The sequence below is a fragment of the Vollenhovia emeryi genome, unplaced genomic scaffold (assembly GCF_000949405.1).
Source record: "Vollenhovia emeryi isolate VEMERY1.0 unplaced genomic scaffold, V.emery_V1.0 DF939351.1, whole genome shotgun sequence".
Classification (NCBI taxonomy): domain Eukaryota; kingdom Metazoa; phylum Arthropoda; class Insecta; order Hymenoptera; family Formicidae; genus Vollenhovia; species Vollenhovia emeryi.
The window spans coordinates 76835-99178 of NW_011967015.1; the positions used below are offsets into that span (position 1 = coordinate 76835).

The following is a 22344-nucleotide window of genomic DNA, read 5'->3' on the forward strand; positions in this document are numbered from 1 at the left end:
GATGTTAAAAAATGAAGAAGAACACTTCCATTGGATTGAGAAGCAGATCGATCTTATTGAACTAATGGGTGTTGAAAACTATTTAAGAACACAAATATAGAGTGTTAAAAAAGATAGTATTTATTTTAATTGTACCTTGTTTGCTCCTTTTTTTATTAGGATTATGGCAAGTATTCAGATTGAACTGGAAGAATAATATTATCAAAAATATGAATCTTCCTGTTGTTCATCTGTTGCCCAATAACGACCTTGAAAAATTTAACTATAGGCATGTCAAGATTGGTGGGATTCTAAGTGGCATAGAACTATATGTTTTTGCAGGGCAACACGGCTATTATGTGTTGTCTCCCATGCTGCTTACTACTGGAAATTATATGTTAGTGAACAAAGGAATAGTTAAAGAAAAAAAAGAGGAAAAAGTAAAAATTGAAAAAGTAGTTGCAGATGGAACTTTATATTGCGATAGCAATAAAAGCAAAAATTGGTTTATCAAGAACGATACTGCTTCGAATACATGGTTTACCCTAAGTACAGAAGAAATTTCCAATGAGTTAGGTATTAAGCTAGAGAAGTGTATATTGTGGCCGAACAATTTTGGCAGCAAATTAGCTATACAGCCAATGAAGCATTTGGAATATGCAATCACTTGGTTTGCACTTTCCTTAACTTGGTTGATTGTGTGCGTAATTTACTATAGGCAAAACCTCAATGTATCTGTTCAGCAGGGTGGCAAAATAAGGTAGACGAAAAAAGACAACTATAGGAACAAATGGGTGTCATGCCAGTGCGTGACACTGGCATACAGTCCTTTTGCACAGTTCCATCAAAAACGTTGTAAAGCGCTTTCGTGTTTACCAACTTAGTGCCCAATCTGGATCCCAGTGTCACGCACTGGGATGACAAGAAAGGGAGCACTGGAATTTTTGTTTCAGCATTAGCCATGCATCTGACCTCAATAAAACTTGAAGCTTTCTGTACATAAAATTAGAAAAGTAGTCATTCATCTTTATCACTACCAAGGTCTTTTAACATACTATAATTGCCTTTTCTAAATCTACTTTTTAAAGACGTAACTCCACTTTCGCTAATACCACTGAGGCTCAGTGCAGCTCCACCTAGCTGCAATCCTATCTCAGATGTTTCAGGAATAATTTTACTAGCTCCTAGATCTCTATAAACCTCCACATTACTCAGATCTGGTAAGCGTATTACAATATTTACATGCGGAAAATTTGCAGCAACTAAGGAAACAACTTTTTTTATAGTAACTTCATTCTTTATTGAAATAACGAGAGCTTGTGCTCTTTCTATTCCTACTGATTTTAAAATTTCACATCTTGTAACATCTCCAAGATATATAGGAAAACTATCACTTTTTCCTTCTTTGACTATTTTCGATTGAATATCTACAACAACGTAACTTAAATGCTCTGCAGTAAGCATTTTTGTTACCATATATCCCACTCTACCAAATCCAGCAACTATTACGTGGTTATAAAGATCTTGTGTATCTGTTTCAACAGCTTCATCATCTAATATTGTTTTCTCAGTGCTAAATGAATTTGCTATCCAATCTCCAAGCCCCGATAAAAGAGGAGTGAAAGCCATGGTTACTGTAGTTACCATCATAAGTACTTGAGCGATTTCACTTGGTAGCACATTTAGCTCATCTGCTAAGCGAAATAAAATAAACGCAAATTCACCGCCTTGTGAAAGCAGTAACCCAGCTTGTATAGCAGGTGTACTCTTAAACCCAAAAAATCTACACAATATATATATGATGGATGTTTTTAAAACGATAAGGATAATCGATAATAAAGTAATTAGTGGTAACTTATTGAGTAAAAGTTCGGTATTGATGGACATACCAACAGTCATGAAAAATAAGCCAAGAAACAAATCTTTAAATGGTAGTACCGCGTGTTCCACTGAGTGTCTGTATTCTGTTTCTGCAACTAACAATCCAGCGACAAATGCACCTAATGCCAACGATAAATGGAATTGCTCAGTAATAAATGCTGCTCCTAATACTACTAAAAGCGTTGTTGATATAAAGACCTCATTACTTTCCATTTTAGCAATAACCGAAAATAAAGGTCTAAGCAATAATCTACCAGTTATAAATATCAGCACTAATGCAATAGCTGCTTGCACCAATGAACCTGCCAATGAGCTTACCAGGCTGTGCTCAGAATTGCCAGCAAGCAAAGGTACCAATACTATTAATGGTACCACTGCAAAATCTTGCATTAATAGTACTGCTATTGACAACCTACCAACCTGACTTGCTTGAGAACCTTTTTCTTGCAGAACCTGCAACACTATTGCTGTTGAGGATAGCGCGAGCCCACCACCAATAACTGTTGCTATATTTGTATTCACTCCGAAAGCAAGAGCGATGCACCATATTGCTACCATGGTAACTATAACTTGAAGAGAACCGAACCCAAATACATGAATACGCATAGCGATCAGGCGTTCAAATGTCAATTCAAGGCCTATAATGAATAATAGAAAAACTACACCAAATTCTGCAAGATTATCCATTGCTTCAGCTGAGTGTATCAGATTAAATCCATGAGAACCAATAACTGCACCTGCAACGAAGTAACCGAGCACTGGACTAATATTCATTTTCCAGAACGCTATGACTATAAACACAGCAGCAGAAAGTAAAATTATAATATCAAACAAATGCTGAGAGCCACTGTGCATGATATTTAACCTGTAGAATTAGACCATTTAATTGAGCAGCCAATACTTGATTTTTGGTCAATTGGAGAATTACCAGTTTCTGCAATAAATTTCATAGCTTGAAATAAGTCACTACTTCCTACTTCATAGCTTTGGCCCTTTTCTTTTTTTGTGTCATTAAAACGTCCACGATAGCAAAGGTTTAAATTGGAATTAAAGCCAAAAAAGTCAGGAGTGCAAACAGCCCCGTATTCTTTAGCTATTTTCTGTGTACTATCAATTAAATATGGAAATGTAAACTTATTTTCCTTGGCAAAATTAATCATATTTTCAAAGGAATCTTCTGGATATTCATTTACATCATTTGACATTATTGCAACGGTGTTTACCTGATAATCTTTTTTCAATTGATCAACATCGCTTACCAGATTGCTAATAATTGACTGAACGTAAGGACAGTGATTGCATATAAACATTACAATAAGACCGTTTTTTCCACAACAGTCACTTAATGTGTAGTATTTATTGTCTACTCCCAAAAGATTAAAATCTTTTGCAGTAAAACTAAAATCGACTTTAGGAGTATTCAGAGCAACCATAGACTATTATTATACCATACATAATTTATGGTCTTATTACTTAAATGTCAAACGGTTTCTATGTATACTGTTTGCATATTCTTTTTTAGTATTATAAAACTTATGTTCATAGCTTTCGAAGGAATAGACGGCTCTGGTAAAACAACACAATCTAAGCTACTTGCAAATCATTTTAAGCAAATTCACGGCGAAAATAATGTAGTGTTGACTCGAGAACCAGGTGGCACTGATTTTGCAGAAAAGATAAGAGGAGTGTTGTTAACAAATAATATTGATCCTATTTCTGAACTCTTGCTAATTATCTCGATGAGGCACGAACATATGAAAAAATTAATATTACCAGCTCTTGCAGAAGGGAAAATAGTGATTTGTGATCGGTTTATTGATTCAACCATTGCATACCAAGGATATGGGTTTGGAGTTGATTTAAAACTAATAGAAGATTTGCATAGGTTGGCTGGAGTTAGATATCCAGATATTACATTTATTCTAGATATTGATGTTAAAGTTGGGTTAAGTAGAGCGAAAGACAAGAATAAATATGAAGAAATGGATGTTAATTTTTATAATAAAGTTGGAAAAGGGTTTAAAGAAATTGCCATAAAAGAGCCCAGTAGGTGCAATGTCATCACTGAAATTGAAACAAAAAATGATAATCAAGTACACAATGAAATTATTAAACTTCTTGCATAACCTAAATTAAAAGGCAATTATTTTTGGCGTTTTTTGTAACAGCTGATAATTGTGATTTAAGTCCGTCAGGAAAGGCCACTCCGTTCCTGTTGTTCCATTCTTCTGTCATCTAAGTAGCCCCTTCTCCTGTCATCCAAGTAGCTAACACTGGTTCCTTTATGACGGCAGTGCCCAGAGGCGTCATCCCAGTGCCCAGACACTGGGATCCAGGAAACTTAACTTTAAATAAGTGGCTGCATAATAAAGACTAGATTCCAGCGTCACGCGCTGGAATGACACCCTACTTAACCGTCATACCGCGATTCATTCGCGGTATCTCATCCGCTAACAAGAGATCCCGCTGCGGGATGACGATTGTCAGGCCAGCACCTCTATGATGTCATCCCAGTGCGTGACACTGGGATCTCATTTCGTAACTTCATAGTATAAATTATTTCAAATTGTATCTATTTGCAAATATAGTAATTTTGCATAAAAAATTAGATCCCAGTGTCACGCACTGGGATGACAAGAAGAGGGCTACTCGGATGACAAAAAAAGGAGCACTGGCATGACACCTGTAGCTCTACGTCATACCGCGATTCATTCGCGGTATCTCTTAACATAGATCCCGCTGCGGGATGACGGTTGTCGGTGAACCTAAGTTACTTTAGCTGTAAACATTAAGAAATTTACCAAATAAAAAAAAAGGCAAAAGAAGCCCTGGTCATTGTCTATTTTCAGTATTTGGCGTTTTTTAAATCTTAAACACTGCAATTTAGCTGCTTTTAAACGCAACTCACCTTAGTTTAAATGTTTAAGAAATTTACCAAATAAAAAAAAAGGCAAAAGAAACCCCGCGTTAGCTAGTTGTCACTCTCTAATCCTGCAAATTGGCGTACTATACTGTCTTAAACGACTTATAAGCGCGTTTCAGCTTATATAGGTAAAAACCCAGAAATGTTGTGAAGACATAAGGTGCACATAGTGCAAAAAATTAAAAATAAGACGCCAACTACGTTGTTTTCTTGCTGTTTAATCTGCACAGATGAAGATAACTGAATACCTTCACTATCATGATAAGGGGGCTGGCGAAGCTTGTCAAGTAGTTTTTAGCCCCGTTTCTGTGAGCTACCTGATGACACCATTGGTCGATTACTGCAGCTAAAAACTTTCATTTTAACAGTTAAACAAGGGCAAATTTAATAGAGAGAGGATTTTTTTATTTTCTCATTCTTCTCATTTTCCTCTCTAACAATTTTTTTTCCGCTTAATATGTCCTTTATTTCATCTCCCGTTAAAGTTTCAAACTCCAGTAGATTCTCGGCAATGAGATCTAAGCCTTTCTTATGCTTGGTCAAAATGTCTTTCGCTTTTTCATAGCAAGAAGACACAACTTTCTTCACTTCTTCATCTATAAGTTTTAACGTATCTTCAGAAATTATCTCAGAACCATGCATAGTTTGTTCACGATTGTGATAGATCGGACCTATTTTGTCGCTCATTCCCCATTTTGTTACCATGGAACGTGATAAATCTGATGCTAGTTTTATATCTGAAGATGCGCCGCTTGTGACTTTATCGTAGCCAAAAATTAGCTCTTCTGCCACACGTCCGCCCATTGCAACAGTTATATCTGCTAGCATCTTTTCTCTTGTGAGGGACACTCTATCTGTTTCTGGTAGTCTCATAACTAAACCGAGTGCCCTACCGCGTGGAATAATTGTTGCCTTGTGTATAGGATCAGAAGCAGGCATATTAACAGCAATCACCGCATGGCCAGCTTCATGGTATGCAGTCAGTCTCTTTTCCTCTTCTGTCATAATGAGAGATCGCCTTTCCACACCCATCATCACTTTATCACGTGCATATTCGAAATCATCCATGGTAACAATCTTCTTGTTTCTTCTTGCAGCAATAAGCGCAGATTCGTTCACTAAATTTGCTAAATCAGCCCCTGAAAAACCAGGTGTTCCTCTTGCAACTGTTTTCACATTGACATCAGGGGCCATTGATATTTTCTTTATATGTGTATTTAATATTTTCTCGCGCCCATTTATATCGGGTAAAGAAATAGTAATCTGCCGGTCAAAACGACCAGGCCTAAGCAGTGCTGGATCTAAGACATCCGGACGGTTAGTTGCAGCAATTATTATTACGCCCTCATTAGACTCAAAGCCATCCATCTCAACTAATAACTGATTTAATGTTTGTTCTCTTTCGTCATTACCACCACCAAGACCAATGCCACGATGTCTACCCACCGCATCTATCTCATCTATAAAAATTATACAAGGAGCATTTTTCTTGCCTTGATCAAACATATCACGAACACGGCTCGCACCAACACCAACAAACATCTCAACAAAATCGGATCCAGAAATGCTAAAGAATGGCACATTAGCTTCTCCTGCAATTGCACGAGCAAGTAAAGTTTTACCAGTTCCAGGAGAGCCAATTAAAAGGCACCCTTTTGGTATTTTTCCACCTAATATTTGAAATTTTTGCCTTTGTTTAAGGAAATCAACGATTTCTACTAGCTCTTCTTTTGCTTCATCAATTCCGGCAACATCATCAAATGTTACTTTTTTCCCACTAGTCATGAGTCTAGCCCTTGACTTGCCAAAGCTTATAGTTCTGTTGCCCCCCGCTTGTGTTTGTTTAAGAAAGAATAGCAAAAAGCCAATAAAAATAAATGTTGGGACCCATGAGATAAGTAATCCACCAATTACGTTCATGGCAGAATCTCCAGTTAAAAAGGAGAATCTCACTTTTCTATCATGTAAATTTTTTATTAGGTCGCTATATATAACACCGCTTGAGTTGAAACTTGAACCATCCCTAAACTTGCCCTCAATGCTCTGGTTTTTTATGACAATATTTTCTACATCATTGTCTTCTAGTCTAGTTAAAAATTCCGAAAAAGGTATGGTTGTTTTACTTCTACCTACATTTCCGCTGAACTGAATATAAGCAACTGAAATAAGAACAATAATTACTAACCAGATCAATAAGCCTTCTAAAAATTTTTTCATTTTTATTTCTAACTAAACACTAATCAAGCTTACCAAATTTTGTTTTATTGTGCTATTAATAATGCATTGAACCTTATCGTCATTGGTATTTTTTCCGTTATAATTTACATCAGGGTAAGCAAGCACCTTTCCATCTTTTTGTACTGTAGGCAAAGAGTAGAAAACTTCAGGGCAGCAGTTGTAATCCTTCAGAAATTCAGGAACTTTTTGTGTTTTTTTTAATGGAGCGATGATAACTGAACACTCTTGATTTCCGAGTATTGTGCAGCTAAATCTGTTATCCCATTGAGTAGGTTCATTTAAAGGTAGGTTTACAGTAATTTCTTGTATCCTTGACGATTCTCTAATTATTAAGATATTTTCTCCATATTTTCTTATTTTGCACCCAGAAAGTGTGCAGTTAACATTACTATCCTTTTGCAGTATTTTATTAAATATTACGATAAGGCTGTTGTACCTTGGTTTATAATGTTTACTGGCAATTGCCATTATAGAGTAAAGAAGAATCCTCAAGGCTATTTCCTCTGGCAATTGATAAAATTCACTTAGTTTAATTTCAATATAACCAAGATCATGAACATTAACACAGTCATTAAATGCAAGGCGTGTGTAGTGCATCAACGCTTTTGCAGCTCTTTTCATATGAAGGGCTGTGAGGCATATTCGCTCTGTTAAAATCTCTTGATTGTTACTTGCTTTAAGTAAGCTACGGTATAAAGTTCGCCTGTATTTTAAGTTATAGTTGCTTCTATCTTCGATCCATTTTAACCGGTGAAGCTTAGCGTACTTTTCTATTTCACTACGACTAAAATTTAACAATGGCCTAAATATATAAATACCATTTAAGAAAGATTTGTAATCCATTGATGATAATCCATCTACGCCACTACCTCGCTCCAATCTTAATAAGAACGTTTCTGCTTGATCATCTTTGTGATGAGCAACGAGCAAACATTTAACATTGTTGTTTTTACACCACTCTGCTAGTAACTTATATCGTGCTTTTCGTGCCTGTAACTGAATATTACCTTTAATATTTTGCTTCTCCCAATTTAATATGAACGATTCCTTTGCTCCAAGCTCTTTTGCATAACTTATAACAAAATCAGCTTCTTTTTGAGACTCTGAACGTAACCCATGATTTACTGTTAATGCTATAGGAAGTGAAAGCTTGTTTTTTTTTGCCCAGTTAGTCATTAAGTGCAGTAAGACTATACTATCTACACCACCTGATACTGCAACTGCGATTTGGTTATGGAAAGCAAAGCTATTAGCTATATTTTGAAATAATAACTCTAATTTCATTATGTTTCTTGATGGCCAGATAGTCTCTACATCATACAGCGACTTATTTGTGGTATATATAGATCCCGCTAACAAGCAGCGGAATTGCTCTCTTTTGTCATCCCAGTGCTTGACACTGGGATCCAGGTTTTAATGCAAGAAACTATTTCTTTATTCCAGAAAATGAAAATTCTACTCTACGATTTTTAGCATGCTCTTTTTCATATTTAGAATTTCTAGAATCATCTTTTACATTAACCAAAGGCTCAGTTTCACCTTTAGAAGCAGTTTTTATTCTGTTTTCTATGTAGGGTGTACAACTAACCATAAATTTTTTAGCTGCATCTGCCCTTCTAGCGCCTAGCGCAAGATTATATTCATGAGAACCACGGTTGTCAGTGTGACCAGTTAAAGTAACCTTCGCGTCAGGGTTATCTTGTAACACCTCCATTACGTCAAGTAATGCATCTGCACTTACTTCAGTAATATTAGATTCATCATAACCAAAGAAAACTCTTTTATCACCTATCTGCTTAACAACAGAATTTATTTTATTTGTTGTATTTGCTCCTTTTTTTGGGCAAGAACTTACACCAGTAAGTAATAAACAAAAACAGCACATTATAACCAGTCTACTCCACATTACTAAACCTCCATAAATTTTAAATAGTGCGTAACTTTAATTTCAGCACCTAATATCTCCCCATATTGTAATATAGTCAAGAGAAATAAAATACTAAATACTTTTTCTACAACCTTACAATTAATTTTCTTATAATATGCTGGACTCTGAGTAGAAAAATCCAATAAAGGAATAAAAAGTACAATTTTTTATTGTACTTTAAGCAAATATACTTTTAACTTTATTATTAATCTATTACGATATTAAACAGATGTTTTCTAAAATAATGAACAAATTATGAAATCTTATAAGTTTTTAGAGGAAGTATTATATAGAGTAAAGAATATCGAAAATACGCTAAAAGTACTAAACCAAAGCCAATTGAATATAGAGGACAAAGTTGAACAAATGAGTCTTCTAGAAGAAATCAGACATGAAATTATCTCTCATGACGCAATAAAGGAATCATTAGCAGATGCTCTTGGTAACAAAAAAAGTGCAAATATTCAGCAGCTAAAGTTAATAGAGAGAATACATAAAAGCAACAATGCTGTTCCTATTAATCTAGTAAAGTCTTTATCCAAAGCTAAGGTTGAATGCCAAAATTTATGGAAACTGTCTCATTCTGAAACCAGTAACTTAGAAAAACTAAAAGAACGTTTTACTGATTTAATCAAACTCATTCGCGAAGTAGCTTATATAAAATCGCAGCAATTAAAATGCTCAAAATACGACTCACTGCTTGCTGACTATGACTCTGATATCACAGAAAAGAATATAAGGGAAGTATTCCCCAAGGTAGGCAAATTTTTTAGCGAAAATGTGGATAAAATAATTGAAAAGCAGAAAAAGGATAAGGTTACTAATATACAAAGAGTTGCTACTCAGAAGCAGATTGAACTTGGCTCGTTATGTTTACAGCAAATGGGTATTGCACTAAATGAGATTCGTACTTCTTATTACTACTCTATAGATTATGACGAATCTGATTTTTGTTATGGTTTATTTTCACTTTTACGGCATAGTGGTTATGCAATTTATCAAAAATGTTTAGCGCAAAATTCTATAAGTAGCCCAATTACGAGACATGTTATGTATGAAACTCAAGGGTTATTCATGGAAAGGATGATTGGAACATCCAGAGAATTTATTGAGTTCGTTCAACCACACATAAAAGAGAAATTTGCTATAAAAGGCAAAACTAATAGTAGTGTTGAAAATTTGTACTTGGTTTTCAATGAAATAAACCTTTCCTCTTCTTTAAAGAACACAGATGAATTTAGTCTGTTAGCTCATATTATGTTGAGAACTAGGTTAGAACAGGATATAATAAATGGTACATTGGAAGTTAAGAATCTGCACGATGCGTGGCTGGAAGGTATGAAGCACTATAAAATTCCAGTAAAAGCTAAAAATGAGCTGGACACTTATTTTCAAGATGAATGTTGGGCAAGCGGTGTTATAGGCTACTTTCCTATAAAAATCATTGCTTTAATTGCTGCTGTGCAGATTTTCTCTTTCGTTAAAAAGAATCATTACGAATCATTAAGTGCTATAATAAAAGGAGATTTTAGTTTACTTATCAGTTGGTTATCTCAAAATATATACAGTGCAAAGTGTGGCTTGGAACTGCTAAAAAAAGTAACAGGCAAGGGTTTAGAAGTTGAGTGTGTTACTTACTACCTATCTGAAAAGTATAATTTGTCTCAATAAATGGTTTTCTTGAGTTATGTATGAATTTTGTTCGAAAATTAACTGGAAAGTTTTATAGCCTTTTTACTTTCAAAGGTTTGTTTGCTAGCGATATTGCCATAGACCTTGGTACTGCAAACACGTTAGTTTATCAGAAAAATCAGGGAATAGTGCTTGATGAGCCTTCAGTTGTAGCAAGAGTAAAAGAAAAAGGAAGCTACGTTCCTTATGCTTTTGGTAAAAAAGCTAAAATGATGCTTGGGAAAACACCTGGAGAAATAGAGGCGATAAGGCCCTTAAAGGATGGAGTTATTGCTGATTTTAAAAGTGCGGAAGAAATGCTAAAATATTTCATACGCAGTGCAAACACAAAATTCACTGTTAATAAACCTAATATTATCATATGCGTTCCATCTGGATCCACGCCAGTTGAAAGGCGCGCTATACAAGATGCAGCAGAAAGTGCTGGTGCAAATGAAGTATTTTTGATTGAAGAACCAATGGCTGCAGCAATCGGAGCTGGGCTCCCGGTTACTGAACCTGAGGGTTCTATGATCGTTGATATAGGAGGCGGTACAACTGAAGTTGCAATTATTTCTTTAGGCGGAATTGTTTATTCACGTTCTGCCAGAGTAGGTGGCGATATTATGGATGAAGCAATAAAATCGTATATTCGTGAAAATCATAAGTTATTAATCGGTGAAACAACTGCTGAAAAAATTAAGAAAAACGTAGGTTCAGCCAGTCTGCCAGGTGAAAATAACAAAGAGGGAATGATAATTAAAGGCAGGGATTTAGTGAGTGGCATGCCAAAAGAAATGCTTTTGTCAGAATATCAAGTTGCAGAGAGTTTAATAGAGCCTGTACATCAGATAATTTCTGCTATTAGGACTGCACTGGAGAGCACTCCACCTGAACTTTCTTCTGATATAGTCGATAGAGGAATAATTTTGTCCGGTGGTGGTGGATTATTGCGTAACTTGGGCAAAGTTATCAGTGAAACAACAAAATTACCAGTTCGTGTTGCAGATGACCCACTTTGTTGTGTTGCCTTGGGTAGTGGAAAAGTGCTTGAAAACATGGATTATTTTGGCCATGTTTTATTCAAGCAAGATTAAATTGTTTTTGAAGGTAGTTTATCGAATTGTTTTGATGGAATTATGTAACATAAATGAGATCCCAGTATCACGCACCAAGTAATTTGAAGGCAACTTCCAGCAGGAAAGGGTGTCATTCGAGTAGTTGACACTGTGATCCAGGAAACTTGATTACAAATAAATATGCTGTTTTAATGAATTTGTGTAATAGAAACTAGATTCCAGTGTCAACTACTTTCATGACATCATCTACTATGTAAATTGCCCCCAAATCAAAACGTTTGCACAGTTGTATGTTGGAATGACACAAGATTTGCGTTTATAAATTAAGACAATTATGCTAAAAGAATTTAAAATTGAACCTCTGCTAAAAGATAAAGCTCCGCACCAGACCAAGGCTATTGTTGCAATGTCCGGGGGAGTTGATAGCTCCGTTGCTGCAGCACTGCTATATAACTTTGGGTACCAGGTGATAGGTGTGACTCTTCAACTCTATGGCACCGACGGTAATGCTAACGCAAGAAAAGGTGCATGTTGTGCTGGACAGGATATTTACGACGCTAAGCGCGTGGCTGAAAGTGTTGGCTTTCCTCACTATATTTTAAACTACGAGAAAATATTCAAAAAGGAAGTAATAGAGGATTTTGCAAGTACCTATATGCGTGGGGAAACTCCCATACCATGCGTAAGATGTAACCAAACGGTAAAATTTCGTGATCTATTGCAAGTTACAAAAAATCTTGGTGCGGATGTGCTCGTAACAGGACATTACGTGAGAAGATTAGAAAAAAATGGTGAGGTAAAGTTGTGCAGAAGCATTGATAAAAGTAAAGATCAAAGCTATTTTCTGTTTGCCACAACAAAGGAGCAGTTGAGGCTTTTGCGATTTCCACTCGGTGGGTTCTATAAAAGTGATATAAGAAAACTAGCAAAGTATTTTAGTTTGCAAATTTCTGAAAAACCAGACAGCCAAGACATATGTTTCGTTTCCGAAAGCTATAGCAAAACAATAGCTAAACTAGCTCCACGATCTGTACAGAAAGGCAAAATAGTGGACATTAACGGAAGAGTGTTAGGTGAGCACAGTGGCATAGTAAATTTTACAGTGGGCCAAAGAAGAGGCCTCGGTATCGCACACAATGAACCTCTTTATGTGATAAAAATTAATACAGAAAATAATGAGGTTATAGTCGGGCCGATCAATGCTCTAATGCAAAAAAAGATATTGGTCAAAGAGTTAAATTGGTTAGAACAACCAAAAGAAGGCATGGAAGTAACTGTGAAGCTCAGGTCATCACATGCAGGAAGTTTAGCAACAATACATTCAACTGACGAAAAAAACAAAGCCTGTGTCATTTTAAACGACGATTACTTTGGCATTAGTCCAGGTCAAGCCTGTGTAGCATATAAGGGCGAACAAGTTATCGGTGGAGGTTGGATATGCTCCTAACTTGGTGGTTTAATTTTTTAATGCAGAATGTAAACATACAATAAAATTTATTGCTGTTTTATCCTATATTCTTTATACTATAAAGATAATTATTATATTGTGGACTAGAGGGATGGTTAAAGAAGTTGAAAAATTAATCGAAATTGTTGGTAAGGGCAACTTGCTTGAAGCATTGTTCATATGTATGGGCAGCTTTCAACATGATGGTGAACGTAATGATTGTAGTATAGACCGTAGAAATCACCTTGGAGTATCTATATTTGCAAAAAAAAGCAAGGAAGAACCTCTCGATTACTACCTCAATCTTAAATTTAGTCTACAAGGTTTGCTTTTAATTTATAATAAAGCTTATGTGCTTCTTAGCAAAGACAGGGAACTCAGTGTTAAAGAAGTTATAGATGAAATTTATAAAGTTATTAAAAAATCTGAGTTAAAAAAAGACTTGGGTGAAATGGCAGACGATAGAAAGTTAGATACATTTAATACCTTGATCAACCCTAGGGGAGAAAAGGTATTGAAAACAGAAAAAGATTTTGAGGATCGAATAATTAAAGATGTTAAGGATGTACTTGAGACAAGTAATATAAAAGATCCTGACCTATATAATAAAGTAATTGATTATTACTACTCTATACATCAAATAAAGGTAAATAAAAACATTACATTGTTATTTTCTAGTACAAAAATGTCTCAGCATTTATTTAGTACTGGGAAGGATCGAACAGTAAGTATAGATCCATATTCCTATGTGTACTTTTATGTATTAGCTGGAATGCTGAGTGTAATCGAACCAGGTAAAAACGGATTGGCTGTGTATGGATTGAATGACTTTCATATAGGCAGTAATAGGTCAACTTTTCCTAAACTTTTTTATTTAGATAGTAATAGGTCAACTTTTCCTCCTTATTATCATTGCAAGTGTGTTGAAAATGTTTGTATTGATCCATTGTACCGTACACACTATGAAAATATGTCATATAATATTCCAAAAGAGTTACTCAAAAATCAAGATAGGTTTGAATTTGAAAGGATAGTAAATAGAAATGCATATTGCGTAACTAGACAAGAAACAAAATACACGGAACACAAAAACACAGTCTGTAAACTTTTTTAGGTATGTTTGTATTATCTGTTGGGTTATATGTTGCTGATTATTTCCTTATGGAGCAAAAATTATTTAATCCAATAAAAGGTGTCCTACCACAGGATAATTTTGTTAATCTAGTAATTGCTGCGGTGCTTACTATTGTAATAGTGTATGCTTTATTTCAGTTATTGAAATCACCACAGGAACCACCGCTTTCAACAGTCGATGATGTGCAGAATAAGAAATTAGAACCGTTCCATGCAAAACAAGCCTAGAACTACATAAATGTAGCAACTTAAAAGCATATATTGTATAATGCTTATTCTTAAGTTAAGAGATGATTTATGGATTTAAGTAAAATAACAGCGGTACCAAATGCGGTGAATGTGGTAATTGAAATAAGTGCAAATGCTGAGCCTGTAAAGTATGAATTTAATAAAGAGCTTGGATTGTTACAAGTTGACAGATTTTTGTCTACCTCAATGACTTATCCTTGCAATTATGGGTTTATACCAAATACCTGCGCAGGTGATGGTGATCCTGTGGATGTTTTGGTGCTAACTCAATTTCCCTTAGCATCTAGTGTTTTAATATCGGTGCGTCCAATAGGCGCATTACTCACTAAAGATGAAAAAGGAGAAGATGAAAAAATATTAGCTGTGCCTATTTCCAGTGTTGATAGCTATTATGACAATATAAAGGACTATTCTGACTTATCTAAAAACCTATTAGATAAAATTGTTCATTTCTTTTCTCATTATAAAGATCTAGAAAAGGGAAAAGAGGTAGCAGTTGGAGAATGGGTTGGTGTAGAAGAAGCAAAGAAAATCATTGAAAAAAGCAGAAGTTAGTTTTTATTGATTTATAGCTAAAGTGGCTTAGGTTTGCCTACAATTTGAAAAACAACAAATTCGTCATTCCGCTACTTGTTAGCGGAATCTATGCTGAGATACCGCGCACAACTGTACGAACATTCATTCTTGAAGGTAAACTGCACAGCAAATGGTGTCATTCCAGTCTGGAATCCAGCTTTTTCATCCAAGACGGCAGCGCCTTCTTCTTCTGTCATCCCAGTGCTTGACACTGGGATCTCATTTTACTTTATGATGATGTCATGAAAGTAGCTGACACTGGGATCCAGAAGACTTAATTTCAACCAAGTGACTGCATAATAAAGGCTAGATCCCAGTGTCACGCACTGGGATGACAAAAAAGGAGCACTGGGATGACATCATAGGGGCGCTGGCCTCCTGCTAGACAACGTTCGTACAGCTATGGAATGAATCGCGGTATGATGTAGGGAGACCTTTCTTGGGTTAGCTATAGATTTTTGTACCACAGATCTAAAAATTACAGTTGTTTGGAAAAATGTTGCAATTAAAAGCATTAGACAGGCGGTAGAGGTCTTGGTATTATATAATCTTTAGGTTCTAAATTTGGAAGGGTGGCCGAGCGGCTGAAGGCGGCGGTTTGCTAAACCGTTATACGACCCAAAAGTCGTATCGAGGGTTCGAATCCCTCTCCTTCCGTATACTGTTTAGCACGGTCTGAATTCGCTATATTGGCATGTTTTAGCCTGTTTACCTGATCTTATTGCAATGGTTTTTTTATTTCCGTCTTTAGCTATTAAAAAGTTGGCTAGCGTTGACTCAGTATTTATTATAGAATTGGTTGTTAACCTTACTTATATGCATAAAATACTAATTTTACTGTTGATAGTGTTGCCACTTAGGTTGCTTGCAACCGAGATTGAAATTGTTGCAGATGTAAATGGTGAGCCAATTTCAAATTTAGATATCGAAAAACGCATCAACTTTATAAATTCATTGTTTGGCACTCAAAGTGTTAATCAAAAAGAAGCAAAACCTCAAATTCTTAGGGAGCTAATAGACGAAATTATCATTATCAATGAAGCGCAGAGGCTGAGTATAAAATTGAGCAACGGGGAGTTAGATAATGCTATCATATTATTTTTAACCCAAAGTTTTAAACTTAAGGCTAATGAAGTTGATCAATACATAAAAAAGCATAATATAGATCCTAGTATTTTAAGAAAACAAATAAAATGTCAGTTACTATGGAGCAAAATTATTGAAGTAAGAATTGTGCCATTTATTAATATAAGCGATAAAGAAGTAGATGATGTAAAAAGGCAAACGGAAAAGCCGGATTATCTTATCACGTTCCAAGAGTTTATAATTCCTGATCAAAAAGACAAGGACGTTTATGGTATAGCTGAAGATCTAGTAAAAAAATTACGTAATAGTAATAACCCAGAATCTCCAATAAAGATGCGTAAAGCAACAGTTAATTTAAGTCAGCTCAAAGATAAACTTAAGAGCGTTTTAGAAAGACTAGAAACCGGCGATATAGCAGGTCCATTCAGTTTCAGTGAAGGTTACTCTATTATAAAAGTCATAGACAAGGTACAACTTAATTATGCACTGCTGGAAAGCACTTTAAAATTAAAACAGATTGTGGTTGAGGGTTCAGAAAGTTTATTCTCTAATTTTAAAGAGCAAAAGGTCAATTGTTTAAATTTTGACAAATTAGCAGATGATTTTAGGTTGCCAAATGCAAAAGAGTTTGAAATAAAAATGCGAGATTTAAATCCTGATTTACAGATTTTATTTAGTAAAACAAGTGTGAATGAAATAGTAGAATTGAGAGAAAATGGCACTGCAAAGTTGATGATGTTGTGTGATATCAAGAGTAATGTAGCGGATATAGAAGCAATTAAACAGCAGACGTACCAACAAAAGATTATGATACAAAGCAACTTGTTATTAGATGATATGCGTAAAAATGTAGCTGTCAGTTATCGGTATAGTTGAAGTCAGAGAGTGTCCTTGTTTCTGTCTTTGTGTACGAAAATTACTTTGTTCTATAAAATTTCAAAAAACTTGAACAAATATAGTTAAAATAGCACATGAAGAATATAATGCTAATTGGTGGTGGAGTTGGAAATGCAGTATTATTTTCGATAGGGAAGGCGTGTCTTGAAAATAATAATAAGGTTTTGTACTTTGCTGGCTATAAGAAATTAAGTGATGTATTTAAACGAGCACTGATAGAGCGTGCATCAAATGCAGTAGTTTGGGCATGTGAAGAAGGATTGATAAAAACAAGCAGAGATCAAGATAAATCCTTTCATGGTAATATAGTTGATGCAATAGTCTCTTATCAACAAGGAAGATTAGGTATTAATTTAAACACTATAGATAAAATTATCACTATTGGTTCTGATAAAATGATGAAAGCTGTGAATGAAGCTAGAAAAACAATTTTAAAGCCATATCTGAAGTCAAGTCACGTAGCAATATCGTCAGTTAATTCTCCTATGCAGTGTATGATGAAAGAAATCTGCGCTCAGTGTGTTCAGCAACATATAAATACGGGAACAGGAGAAAGGAGTTTTGTTTATAGCTGCAGTAATCAAGACCAGGATATGGAATTTATTGACTTTGATTTTTTAAGTGAGCGCTTAAAGCAAAATAGTTTACAAGAAAAACTCACTGCGAAATGGATAGATCATGTTCAAAGATATTAAACAGCACAAAAAGGAAATAAGAGAGCAATATAGAGCTATAAGAAAAGATATTGATGAAAGTTATTCCAGTTATGCGGCAAATTCCCTTATTAATCTCTTTAATCAGAACTTAAGTTACGTTAAAGGCAAAACAATTGCGGCTTACATTCCAATGGATGGGGAAATAAATGTTGTGCCTTTGATGTATAGCTTATTCGATTTAGGTTATAAAATAGCGGTTCCTGATAAAAATCAGTTACTAAAATTTGAGAAATGGAACAAAACAGATGAAGACGTAATTCCCGACACAATCATTACTCCTGTTATTGCTTTTGATGATCATTTTAATAGATTAGGTTTTGGTGGTGGTTGGTATGATACAATGATAAAAAAATTACGGCCGCTTGGAAAAATATTTATAGGTGTAGCCTATGAGAAACAATATTGTAAAGATTTACCTGTAGAACAACATGATCAAAAATTGGATATTATAATCACTGAGATGTGTGTTAGATGTGGAGGTGGATTGCTCAAAAAAGTGGATAAAAGGGAGTAGCGTAACCCCACTTTCTGATAGTAATTTTTGCATCAAAACGCTCCTCAAATGCATCAACCTGGTCCTATGATTCCTTCTTCACTCACTCGTTCAGCATTTGAACTACCTAATTGAGAATCTGGCTTTATTTCCTGAGCTTTCTCATTAACTTTTTGTTCTACCTCTTTTATGTTACTACCAATTGCCATAATTGCAGGTTAAAATTCGCTCATAAAATCTACAAGTTTCTCCATGTCTTCCTCATGAGTACTAGTACCCTTGCTCATAAGATTGTTCAAAAGACCAGCCTTATCTTCCCTTATTAACTGTCCTATGGCTGCTAGTTGCTCTTGATTCTGAAGCATTTTTATTATTTTTATTTCATTACTAAGCATTGTTCTTTCTCCTTCATCAGCTTCAAGATTCTTTTCCATTAAATTGCTTATTAGCTTTTCAAAATTATTTTCTCTTCTTTGAACCTCAGGTAATTTATCTATTAAATCCTTATATGAACTTTTCACTGCTTTTCCTGCTTCAATCGCTCCTTCTTTTATTTTTTCCCCTGCCTTTCCTATACCTATTCCTACATAACGCGCTCCAATAGCTACAAGCGCTATTAATGTAGCAAGGACAATAAGCGGAGAAAATGCTACTCCCAATACTATTCCGGTAGAAGCTATTCCAATTTTTTTATTTGCAGAGAGAGAGATGCTGATTTAAAATAATTGACTAGATTGTCCAGCGGACCTTTATTATTATTTATAACATTACTTATTGCTTGCTGATTAACAGATTTTAACGCCTCTTCTATTATTTTTGAGTCAACGTTTTCAGAAGTTAACCCTTTAAGTGCTTCTTCAATGAGTTTTATAAATAATTCTTTATTTACCTCCTTTTGCAAGCCTTGGTCATTAATTGCTAAACCTAAATCTTTGAGGTTCATCTCTCTAACTTGTTCTGATAGGGCTTCAAACAACTTCCCTTTTTCTTCCTGTGGGAACTGTGCAATGCTTTCTATTATATCTGAAATAGCTTTTCTTAGTTCTGGGTAGTCAGTGTCAAAAAACGTACTGTTTGTAGGTGCCATATTCAACTTCATCAACTATCAATATGCCTAATTATATATACTAATTATTAATTATATTATAATAAGTATGAGATAATTAATATAATAACCTCTTTCCAAATATAGAATTTGTATTAAAATATCTAGATTACATGAAATTAAGGTACTTTATGGGTGAAAAAAAATTAAAAGCTGCTGTGGTTTTATCAGGGTGTGGTCACCTTGACGGTGCAGAGGTAAGAGAAGCGGTTTTAAGTCTGCTTGTGCTTGATCAGCAGGATGTGGATGTTAAATGCTTTGCACCTGACATCAATATCACACAAGTTATGAATCATAAAACAAAGGAGGCAGTGAAAGAAAAAAGGAATGTGCTTGCAGAATCAGCAAGAATCGCAAGAGGCGAAATATATGACTTAAAAGAAGCCAAAGCTGAAAATTTTGACATGCTAGTTGTACCTGGTGGATACGGGGTTGCCAAAAATTTATCTGACTTATCTGAAAATAAAGACATGGTGACAGTAATGCCTGAATTTGAAAGATTAGTTTCAGAATTTTTTGTTATAAAAAAGCCAATAGGAGCGATATGCATATCTCCAGCCATCATTGTTTCAATTTTAAGTAGCAAGATAGGTAAAGAAGAAAGTAAGGTTAAGGTAACTATAGGAGATGACAGAGAACAGTTGATAGAGAAGCTTGGTGGTGAACACATAAAGTGTGATACAGGGTTATCAATAGAAGACGAAGAACATAATGTATTTTCCTGTTCTGCTTATATGCGTAGCGACGAAAGTATATACTCTGTATATCAAGGGATAAAGCATATGATTGACAGCATGGTAAAAAAGATTAACAAAAAAACTAAACAGCCATTCCTCTAAGATGTAGTAATTTAGACTTCCTTACACAATTAACTGTTGAATTTTACATTCCTAGCTGTATTATAGCTAAAGTGCTCTAGGTTTACGACTATAGCGGCGTGGTATAGGGCTGCACTAGCTATATATATTTAGCTCTTTTTTTATAAACGCAAGGTGTTTTATATGTCAGACCTTTTCTATATTGAAACTACGTGTTGTATGGACGGTCAGTGTGATGTCTATACAGGGGAAGTGAGTTTTAATGATGTCATGTTAGGCAAGTTCAGTCTAAATTCATGCAGCGGGAAAGAAGCTATGATAAATCTAGACGTTATTACATACGATATTAATATCGCTATTGATGGTCAAAATGGAAAGACAATAAAAAGAGACCTTAAAGGTCTTGAATTTGTAACTAAAGATGATGGTTCTTGGTATATTAATAAGGATTTTGGTAATGATAGATTTGAAGTTATAGTAAAGCAATCATAATTTTACATCTCAGGTGTAACATTTAGTATAGGTGCTATTCTATTTATAATGTTTTTTACTATAGGCGCAGCAATTATTCCCCCGGTGTGGTGTATCCCTTGAGGTTCATCAATAGCAATTAGCACTATATACCTTGGGTCAAGCATAGTTAGCACTCCTATAAATGACGCTATGTTTGCATCTTTGCTATATTTACCATCTACAACTTTTTCCGCCGATCCAGTCTTTCCCCCTATTGAATATGCCTTTATTTTTGCTTTTCTGCCAGTGCCATCTGTTACTGCTGCGCGTAATAATTTTCTCATTTCCCTGGAGATTTTTCTTGAGATAATTTGCTCTCCTATGCTTCTTTTATTCAATATCAAGGTTGCGTTATGAAATATTCCATTGTTGATTAATGCTGCTGCAGTTTGTGCAAGATGTATAGGAGTTACAGCTATGCCATAACCATAAGATGCTGTTATTAAAGTGTTTTCACTCCATTTATCCGGAATTATTGGTGTAGATTTTTCTGGTATTTCTATTTTCAAAGGAGAAAATAGCTTCATAGCTTTAAAGTATTCTACTTGTTTTTCAATACCTAATTTGACTGCAATTTTTGCTGCACCAATGTTGGATGATTTTACAAATATATCTTGCACAGTAATTTTTGGAGTTTTAGATTTGTGAAAGTCCTGAATTTTATACTTTCCAATGGTGATTGGTGTTGATACGTCATATAAATCGCTAGTTTTTGTAACGTTTGCATCAAGGGCTGCGGCTATTGTAAAGTATTTTAATACCGACCCCATTTCATATACCCCAAGACTGGCGCGATTAAACTTTTGTACATCTTCTGCCTTATTCTGTAGGTTGGGATTAAAATCAGGTAGACTGACCATTGAAATGACTTCACTATTTCTCACATTTAAAACAATTCCTACTCCGCCGAGTGCCTGATATCTGCTTACAGCTTTAGTTAGCTCTTCATGCACTATGCTTTGCACTCGTGTATCTAAGGATAGTTGAATACCCTGGTAAGGTGTTATTCCAGCGCGTAATGCTGGAATCCACGTATTTTTTTTCTGGACCCCAGTGTCAGTTACTTGGATAACAGAATGTTGTTTTTTTTTACTTATATATGCCTCAACTCCTGCAATACCGTTGCCATCTATGTCAGTGTAACCAAGCACGTGTGAAAATAAATTACTGTGAGGATATATACGTTTTACATCGTTATAGAAGTTTATTCCTGGCACGCCGGCATTTTTTATTGCTAACAGTTCTTTTGGAGTTAAGTGCCGCTTTATCCAAGCAAATTTCTTTTTTGAAGTAAGTACTCTATATGAATTCTCGTATTCAAGATCATTCAAAATAGAACACAGTTGTGCTGCTATACTTTCCGGATTCTTTACTTTGGTTGCATCTGTATATAGTGATGTTGTGGGCACATTTGTTGCTATTACCACTCCATTTCTATCTAAAATATCAGGTTGTTTATGTACTGTATTATCTTTTCTAAAATTTTCTGAAGTAGTAGGTTGATCAAATGTTAAAGAGAATATGCGAAAAATAATTATTATATAAAACGTAAATAATGGTACTATAAAACACAGTGAGCGGAGCTTATTTTTAAGTAATGCTTGCATATTTA

The 22344-nt window shown here is 35.0% G+C and overlaps 4 protein-coding genes across 4 annotated transcripts; 2 read left to right on the plus strand and 2 right to left on the minus strand.

The window, feature by feature from the left end:
• Window positions 1-996: 996 nt before the first annotated feature.
• LOC105558370 lies at window positions 997-8735 on the minus strand. Its single transcript, XM_012005992.1, has 6 exons — window positions 8486-8735; window positions 7458-8241; window positions 7034-7343; window positions 5222-6928; window positions 2762-3296; window positions 997-2651 (listed from the first exon to the last, which is right to left on the minus strand). Exons 1-6 carry the CDS (start codon window positions 8733-8735, stop codon window positions 997-999), a joined length of 5241 nt encoding a protein of 1746 aa, XP_011861382.1.
• A 3297-nt stretch (window positions 8736-12032) lies between these two features.
• LOC105558371 (mitochondrial tRNA-specific 2-thiouridylase 1-like) lies at window positions 12033-13145 on the plus strand. The gene has a single exon (XM_012005993.1). The coding sequence runs from the start codon at window positions 12033-12035 to the stop codon at window positions 13143-13145; it is 1113 nt and encodes a 370-aa protein (XP_011861383.1).
• A 6387-nt stretch (window positions 13146-19532) lies between these two features.
• Window positions 19533-20240, plus strand: LOC105558372 (ES1 protein homolog, mitochondrial-like). The gene has a single exon (XM_012005994.1). It carries the CDS (start codon window positions 19533-19535, stop codon window positions 20238-20240), a length of 708 nt encoding a protein of 235 aa, XP_011861384.1.
• Window positions 20241-20713: 473 nt separating this feature from the next.
• Window positions 20714-22339, minus strand: LOC105558373 (peptidoglycan synthase ftsI homolog). Its single transcript, XM_012005995.1, has one exon. It carries the CDS (start codon window positions 22337-22339, stop codon window positions 20714-20716), a length of 1626 nt encoding a protein of 541 aa, XP_011861385.1.
• Window positions 22340-22344: the final 5 nt, after the last annotated feature.